Here is an 8,847-nt window from a genome sequence, read left to right as displayed (position 1 = left end):
AAGAAAATCACTTTTTACTTATTTAATTAACCCAGAGCAAGTATTAATATCTGGGGGAGCAAACAACTGTGCATATCTCTCTATCAGTGTTATAGAGGACAAACAATTTATGAGTTTATCCTATATAAGCTTTATACAGAGTAAAACGCATGTATTTGGGGTTTGGATCCCATTGGGAACTGGGTAACCGGGTTGGAGACAGGAACACTTCTTAAGCTGTTTTCAGTTAAGCCTGCAGCTTTTGGGGGATGTGGTTCAGACCTGGGTGTGGGTTTGTAGCAGGCTAGCGTGTCTGACACAACCACGCAGGGTACTGAAGTCCAAAGCTGCCAGGGAAAACGGGCTCAGAGGTAGTCTCAGCACATCAGATGGCAGTCCCAAGGGGGTTTCTGTGACCCAACCCGTCACACTTTTAAATCATTTTTCTTTGGCTTCTTCAAATCCTTTTCAGTTTACTGACCTCTTCCTTGACCCGAGCAAACCAGAATTGTATATGTTTTCTTGTTGGCTGTATGTGCTTGGTAAAAATTATTCATCATGAAAGACAAGTTTCTGTAACACAGACTTTAGAGTGCATTAAATAAATATAAATTTTATTAAAAACACCCACATCTCAGCGTTATCAGGAATGATATAATAATAAACAGCTTTAAAATAACCTGCATTCATTACATTACAATACTTACAGTATTTATAACCATCCTCAGATTTTTATAGACTTACCAAACATTTCATAAAAATGAGTGAAACTAAAGTTTAAAAAAAAAAAAGTAGAACATAAGCATGGAAAACACACACAGAAGTTCATTACCTTAGTGTCAAACTGCTAAAGTTTCCTACACAAGTTAACCACTAGCTTTAGAAGTGAACTTTACACCACTGTGCATCAATCAAGATGAAAAATTCATTCAAGTAAAGTTGACACCACTCAGAAGCATCTTCAAGTATGGCTATAGTCAACCTGATAATCCTATACACGCAATTTTATGTCTGCTTTTTCATTCATTTTGAGGCAGGGTTCTGTACACCTAAATTACAGTTCAGGTATTTACAATACATAATTGAATCCCCAACTAAGCTTCCTGCTATTGTTTGCCAGCAGTTTGGCAAATGACAGTGAATGGTATATTAACCAAACATCAACTATGGATGGCATGATGGATATGATTCAAATAAAAAAAAAATCAAGAGATTAAATTTAATGATTTAATTAACCTAATACATAAGGAAATTATAGTTAAGGTTTTAAAAACTTGAAACTCCTGTTTCAATGAAAACAAACATTTTTTAAAAAATTTTGTATTTATAGTGGTTAAAGCCACATATTAAGAATTTCAAAAATTGCCAGAATATAAATATTTGACCAATAAAACCAAAAGGCCTCCTTTTATTGAATAGAATTAGTTTGTAATTCTGCTAGACAATATGTGTTTAGATCAATCTTACAGTATATTGCACAACAAATATCTAAGTGATGGAGGTTTGCTTGTTTAGGGAAGCCCTCATATAGACTGTACCTTTTTAAAAAAAATTATTTTATTCATTACAGTATCCCAGAAGCCTTGTTTAGAGAGCGATTTGAAACACTCTAGCAAACGGTCACTTGCCAAACCTCTGCCTTACAATTTTCCCTTTAATTAGCTCAGTGCATTCTACTTTCTTTGTTTGAAATAGGCAAAACAAGTCTAAAACTTTTAAACACTTTCATTACAATAAAAAGAGCTAACAAATTTACAAAATTAGTTTGTTACATCAATACATATACAAGTAAAAGTAGAAGAGGGATTCAAAAGAGAAGAGTTAAATCCCTGAAAAAAATAAAAAAACCCCACAAGAATAATATATTTATTAACCTACAACAGCTTACATACACACAGGTGACATGTTGGCATAAGGAGAACAGGAGCTGAAATATCCCTGAATTTTTAGGAAAAAAAAAAAAAAGCTTGAAGTTCAAGTTATACTTGCTAAAATATCAAGTACTGAGAAAAAAGGTATTTTTTTCAAAGGCTATGGGAGGTGGGGGAGGTGGTATACAATATTATAAACTTTCACTCTCAGTTCAATATCCTATTGCCAAACTAGTGTTGAGGTATATGACAAGTAGGAACATCACTCAAATCTTTTAATGTATTTTTAGCTCACATTATGATATATTTGTAGCAGGCTGAGTAGCACCATGATGTGAATTCAGCTTCAAACCCAAATATATATATATATATGTGTGTGTGTGTATATATATACATATATATATACACAAATTTTTACAGTACTAAAATACTAAAGCATTGCATTAAAAAAGGTTTTGTTTACAATTTAATTTACTATACAACTTTTGCTTTTTTTTTTTATAGAAATTAATGATTTAAAACCACCACAGCAAGCCAGCTGCCTTTTCCCCTCCATTTAATCAATGGAATCACACAGAACTAACCCTTCTTCATTAATTTTATGTAGGCATCAGTCTGCTCAATCTTCCTGGAAAAGAGGACACTTACACTGAGAAATGACATACACCACAATTTACATAATTATCAACACAAAAACAATCTGCCATTCAATTATCTCAAGAAGCATACAGATCTTTTAGAAATAGCAGAAACCTTAGCTAACTAGTTGTAGAATCTGTCACATGCTGCCAATTATTACCTGTGGTTACTATAAAATTCTCTCCTTAAAACTGTACTCATTTGAGTAATAAACTTGTCATAATAATTGTAAAAAACTGTTACAATATAGCTGTGAGAGATGAGCACCAGTAAAATATGTGTTGTGTACTAAAGTATTCCCTTGTATCCAGTAAACCCCATTTCTACTGTAACTGACTTATTAAAAATGGATATGTAGCCCACCAGCAGATGTATGGCTAAAGCCAAAAGTATTTAAAAGCTTTTTAAAAAAAAATTCTTTGCATTTTAAAATCAAAGTAAACGTTCTTTCTTTCTTTTAACGTCTTAGTACCTTAGCACTGTTCAAGTTGCCAAGCTTAGGTAGACAAAGTGCTTCTGAAACACTATTTAAAAAAAATATCTCTCTCTATATATATTATTGTCCCTTAACCAGGACTTGACTGGATGAGCAAAATCCAGAGGTCTTTAATTCCCATATGTTAAAAAGTAAGCGTGTTTTAGTAACAGGCAAATTTGATACAAACATGAATGAAAAGGTCCCCCCTGTTGTTCAAGGATATTTGAATACACCATTAACATTTTAAACTATTATAAAGGCATTAACTGTTCAACGGTTATAATAAAGACACCATTTTCTTAGATAGCACCATGTTTTAGAATATCCAAACAAATTCAGTGTTTTGCTGTCTATTCATTATGTTCTATATGTATCTATTTTGTTAAATAAAATCAAGAGACTATTAAGATTACAGTAAAAACTGCATGTTAAAAAGCCATAATTCCAGTATTTCAGTACATCATAGATACAGCACCAGATGGTATTTTAAGATTCCTTCTGTTGTAATACTACAGTATTTTAATTTTTTGCTCCTGTTCCATGACTATGCAAAGTCGATATTATTAAAAGTGGTCACAGATGTGCAAAACTAAGGAAAAAAGTTACATTTGCAGATTCTCTCTTCCAATAATGGAGCCAGTGTTTTTTAATGTAAATTGTGAAACACTTTTTTTTTTTTTTTTTTTGCATAGGATGCTTTGGTCTTGTTTCCACATGCCATCTGTGACCACTTACAAGTCAGTGGAAAATAAGTGCGGTGGTAAGATTACCTCTTTTTGCTGGTGTGCTGAGGTTTTTCCACTGACAAGTCTAATGAAAATACTGTTTCTTTCCCTGCCCACCGCTCCCTGCAACCTAAATGAGAACTATTCTATTGACAACTTGTTTTTTAAAATGAGGTAACCAACAAAGGTGTGAAGTTATATATATCTGTTGTAAGGCCCTGTAACCCGTGTAAAGGCATATGGAGATGTAGTTACTGTGGAGTTTGTGGTGACTGACATAGTCCTTTGTGCAAGAGACTTGACAAAGCGCACGTATGTTGGTTCTGAGGGTTCGTGTGATTCAGTAGGCTCCCGCTTTGATTTTTTGCCATAAGATTTTTGAGGCACGTAATCAGGACCATATTTTTCACACTCCTCTTCTTTTTCTCTTGCCTTCTCAGCCATCTTTGCCTCCCACAGAGCCAGACCGTGTTTTGGCTCATTCATACTCTTATGTTGATAGAAGACAAGTGATATCCTGGTGGGATGGTTCCTGTTGGGATTTTTCAAGGGGGTCGTTGCATGGAGCTCACGTTTTGCACATTCAATGAGAATTGACCCATGAGATGGGGCAACTGCCACTCCTCCAATATCTGCATCCAGAAAGCTGTGCTCGCTATCTGACCAGACATCATCGGGATCCTCTGCTTTTTCTGGATTCAGACTATCAGTTTTATTTAAACCATGTTGGGGAGTAGTCCTATCGTGGTTAAGACCTGGAAGCATATTAGACAACCCATTAGCTGTGTGTGAAGTCATTTCACTATCCTTATTTTGGAGATGTAGTGAATGAGGAGGACCACTGAATATACTTGAAGCTGAGTGGTAATCATGTGCTAGATGTGAAGGTGGATGTAGGGGATGTTCACCATTTTTATTCATGGAAGTATAGTCCATACTTGGATTACTAAAATTAGATTTTAATCTTGAGGCAACATCCATAAAGTGGCTGTCAGCCTCAAGGGTGGAGTAAGGGGAAAAAGACCCTGCGTGGTGTACATTTGGTCTATTGGTGCAATTACTGAAGGAGTCTACCTGCATATTTTGGTTTCCATAATTCAAGTACTTGGGACCAAAACTCTGGTTATTCCCAAGTCTATGCTGGTATAGTGTATGAATGGGTGGCAGACTTAGTTTAGATAAAGGGTCTTGACTCTGATACCTATATAAGTCCAAGTGTTGAGGCTGTGAAGGGTAGGAACCCAAGTAAGAGGGGAGGTTGTCCATAGGCATGTTTCCGTTGCATTGGTAAGGTGGATATTGGTTATTTTGACTTAATGATCCTGAATAAGGGTTCATAGGATTGGAAGAATTCAAATAAGACCCTGAAGGCTGTGACGAGGTTCTATAAAGGTTCATGGGGTTGGACCCTCCATAGAGATCTGAAGTGTATGAAGAGCTTGGATGAGCATTGGCTGGATTAGGCAGCCTCATGTAAAGATTGGCAGGACCTGAACCAGAGTAAGAGTTGACAGGGTTTGACTGAGGGCTGTTAGCGAGAGTATGCTGTTGCTGTTGTTGTAGCATGGCTGGTCCTGAAAGACGTAAAAGATCTGCAGACGTGAAAAGAAAAAAAAAACATTTTACATTGACTCTAGATGAAAATACCAAAGCAATTTCCATTAAATTTCCCACAGATTAACAGAAAGATCCCTTTCACACAAATCACAAATACAGTTCCTCTTACAAAAAGAAAAGGAGTACTAGTGGCACCTTAGAGACTAACCAATTTATTTGAGCATAAGCTTTCGTGAGCTACAGCTCACTTCATCGGATGCAACAGTTGCTCTTACAGTTGACTAAACACTTCTACTTTTCCAAGTTTCTGGCAAGGTGATATGTGAAAACTTGGAACAAAATTCATAGTGTGACCTGTCCTAAAGAAGAGTCAAATGCATAAAATCTAAGGGCTAAATTTTCAAAAGCAGCCTCTAAAAGGAACCTGCCAGATTTTAAAAGGTATTTAAGGTGCGTAGTGTTGCAGATAAGTGTCTAACTCCCACTGATGTAGAGTTAACACAGAGGGCGTTAGGTACCTATCTGCATCTCTAGACACCTAAATACCTATCAATTCTATGGGCCAGAGAATCAGCGAAATATAGGGCTGGAAGGGACCTCAAGAGACAGGACTAAGTATATCTAGACCATCCCTGACATGTGTTTGTCCAACCTGTTCTTGAAAACCTCCGATGATGAGGATTCCATAACCTTTTTTGGTAACTTATTCCAGAACTTAACTACCCTTATAGTTAGAAAGATTTTCCCACCACCTCACATAAAACTCACTTGCTGCAGATTAAACAGAGAACTTCTTGTCCTACAGTCAGTAGACATGGAGAACAATTGATCACAGTCTTCTTTTTTACAACCCTTAACGTATTTGAAGATTGTTATCAGATCCATCCTCAGTCATCTTCTCTCAATGCTGAATATGCTCAGTCTTTTTACCCTTTCCTCACAGGTTTTTTTTTTGCTCTTCTCTGGACTCTCTCCAATTTGTCTACATCTTTCCGGAAGTGTGGCACCCAGAACTGGATGCAGTACTCCAGCTGAGGCCTCACCAGTGCTGAGTAGAGCAGGATAATTACTTTGTATGTCTTACACAGGACACTCCTGTTAATACAGCCCAGAATACTAGCCTGTTTCGCAACTGCATCACACTGTTGACTCAGACTCAATTTGTGATCCAGTATAACCTCCAGATCCTTTTCAGCAATACTACTGCCTAGCCAGTTTTTCCCCATTTTGTAGTTGTACGTTTGATTTTTCTTTCCTAAGTGAAGTACTTTGCCTTTGTCTTAACTGAATTTTATCCTGTTGATTTCAGACTATTTCTCCTGTTTGTCAAGGCTGTTCTGAATTCTAATCCTGTCCTCCAAGTGCTACCAACCTCTCCCTGCTTGGTGTCATCCGTACATTTTATAAGCATATTCTCCACTCCATTATCCAAGTCATTAATTAAAATATTGACAAGTACTGGACCCAGGACAGACCCCTGTGGGACCCCACTAGGTATGTCCCCCTCCAGTTTGACAGCAAACTACTGATAATTACTCTGAATATGGTATTTCAACCAATTCTGCATCCGCTGTATAGTAATCTAACCTAAATCACATTTCCTTAGTTTGCTTATGAGAATATCACATGGGACTGTGTCAAAAGCCTTACTAAAATCAAGGTATCATGTCTACTGCTTCCCTCCATCCACTTAGCCAGTTGCCTTGTCAAAGAAGGAAATTAGGTTGGTATGATATGATTTGTTCTTGACAAATCCATGTTGCCTATTACTTATCACCCTATTATCCTCTAGGTACTTACAAACTGATTGTTTAATAATTTGTTCTAGTATCTTTCCTGGTATCAGTTACACTGACTGGTCTATAATTCCTCAGGTCCTCTTTGTTATCCCTTTTAAAGATAGGTACTATGTTTGCCCTTCTCCAGTCCTCTTGGACCTCATCCATCCTCCATAGGTTCTCAAAGATAACTGTTAATGGTTCAGAGATTGCTTCAGCAAGTTCCTTAAGTACCGTAGGATGAATTTCATCAGGCCAGGCTGACTTGAATACATCTAACTTACCTAAATATTCTTTAACCTGTTCTTTCCCTATTCCGTCTTGCATTTCTTTCCCCGTATTAATATTAATTGAGTTAAATTTCTGGTCACAATTTACTTTTTTAGTGAAGATGGAAGCAAAATAGGCATTAAACATCTCAGCCTTCTTGATGTCTTCCGTTATTAGCCTTCCTTTAATTAGAAGACCTACACTTTCCTTTGTCTCTCTCATATTGCTAATATATTTATAGATGCTCTTCTTATTGCCTTTCATGTCCCTTGCTAGATGTAACTCACATTGTGCCTTAGCCTTTCTGATTTGGCTGTACATGCTCGTGCTATTCTTTTGTACTCCTTGTTAGTAATTCATCTATGTTTCCATTTTTTGAAGGATTCCTTTTTTATTTTCAGATCATTATAAAGCTCCTAATAGACATGTTGGCCTTTTACTATTCTTCCTATCTCTCCTTTGCATCAGGGTAGTTTGCTGTTGCACTTTTAATATTGTCTCTCAGAGAAACTGCCTGGTCTCCTGAACAGCTTTTTTCCTTAGATTTTCTTTCTATAGGCCCTTATTTCCCAGTTCTCTGAGTTTGTTAAATTCAGCTTTTTTGGTGTCCATTGTCCTTATTCTGCTGCTCTTAAGTTTCCGTAGAATCATAAAATCTATCATTTAATTTTCACTCAGATTGTCTTCAACCTTCAGATTCACAACCAATTCCTTCCTCACTGTTAGTCAGAACGAAGTCTAAAATGGCTGTGCCCTTGGTTAGTTCCTCCAACTTCTGAAACCAAAAGTTATCCCAATACATTTCCTTTTCTGTTTTGCTGTGTTACTTTAACTACTCAGATTTCTGTTGTTAAAAGTCCCCCATTACTACCAGGCCTTATGTTTTGGAGAGTTCCTTTATTTGTTCTAGGAATGCCTCATCCACCTCCTCCTCTTGACTTGGTGGCCTATTGTTAGGCTTGGCAGGATTCAATATAAATCAATTTATGTTGGTAAACATTGATTTCACTTGAAACATTGAAATGGATGGAAAAAAATATTGATCTGTAACAGTGGGACTGCATCTCCCCTGCTTGTGCCTGCAGGGATGGGATGTCACCAGCCCTGTGGCAGCGCAGCGAGCCATCTGCAGCTCCGAAGTCATGGCCTTGCTCACTCGCTCACTCACCCACCATCCAGGAGTGTTCGAGCCATCCTCGGGCAGGAAATGTTCGTCAGTACGCCGTGGCTGGGGGCTTGTCCACCTCATTGCAGTCCTGGCAGGGGGTCTCTGTTCTGCCAGGTCAGGACTGCAGCCTCTGCCACGCGTTGCTCCCCAGTGTCTTGGGCCCCTTGGTCATATAGAGAACCCCCTGCAGCCCCGATGTCTGTGCTGAGAGCCCCCTCCAGGCCTGCTGTCAGTTCTGCCCAAACCCCAGCCCCAACCCTAACTAGGGTGATCAGATGAAATGGACAAAATATCGGGACACATGGGGGAAGCAAAAACAAAAACAAAAAAACGGCCGGAGCGGCCAAAGCCGCAATATCGGGACAAATGGCATCCCAACCGT

The 8,847-nt window shown here is 37.8% G+C and overlaps 1 protein-coding gene across 2 annotated transcripts in view; it reads right to left on the bottom strand.

Moving 5' to 3' along the window:
* Positions 1-565: 565 nt before the first annotated feature.
* TET2 (tet methylcytosine dioxygenase 2) overlaps positions 566-8,847 on the bottom strand; it is a 34,272-nt gene continuing 25,990 nt past the window's right edge. For both annotated transcript variants that reach the window (XM_007054389.4, XM_037896986.2), the window contains one exon: positions 566-5,284. In XM_007054389.4, the coding sequence (XP_007054451.2) occupies positions 3,888-5,284 (1,397 nt within the window). In that variant the 3' untranslated portion in view covers positions 566-3,887. The remainder of the gene's footprint in view (positions 5,285-8,847) is intronic.

This window comes from Chelonia mydas, chromosome 4 (genome assembly GCF_015237465.2).
Source record: "Chelonia mydas isolate rCheMyd1 chromosome 4, rCheMyd1.pri.v2, whole genome shotgun sequence".
Classification (NCBI taxonomy): Eukaryota; Metazoa; Chordata; order Testudines; family Cheloniidae; genus Chelonia; species Chelonia mydas.
This window is presented reverse-complemented; position numbering and strand designations above follow the sequence as displayed.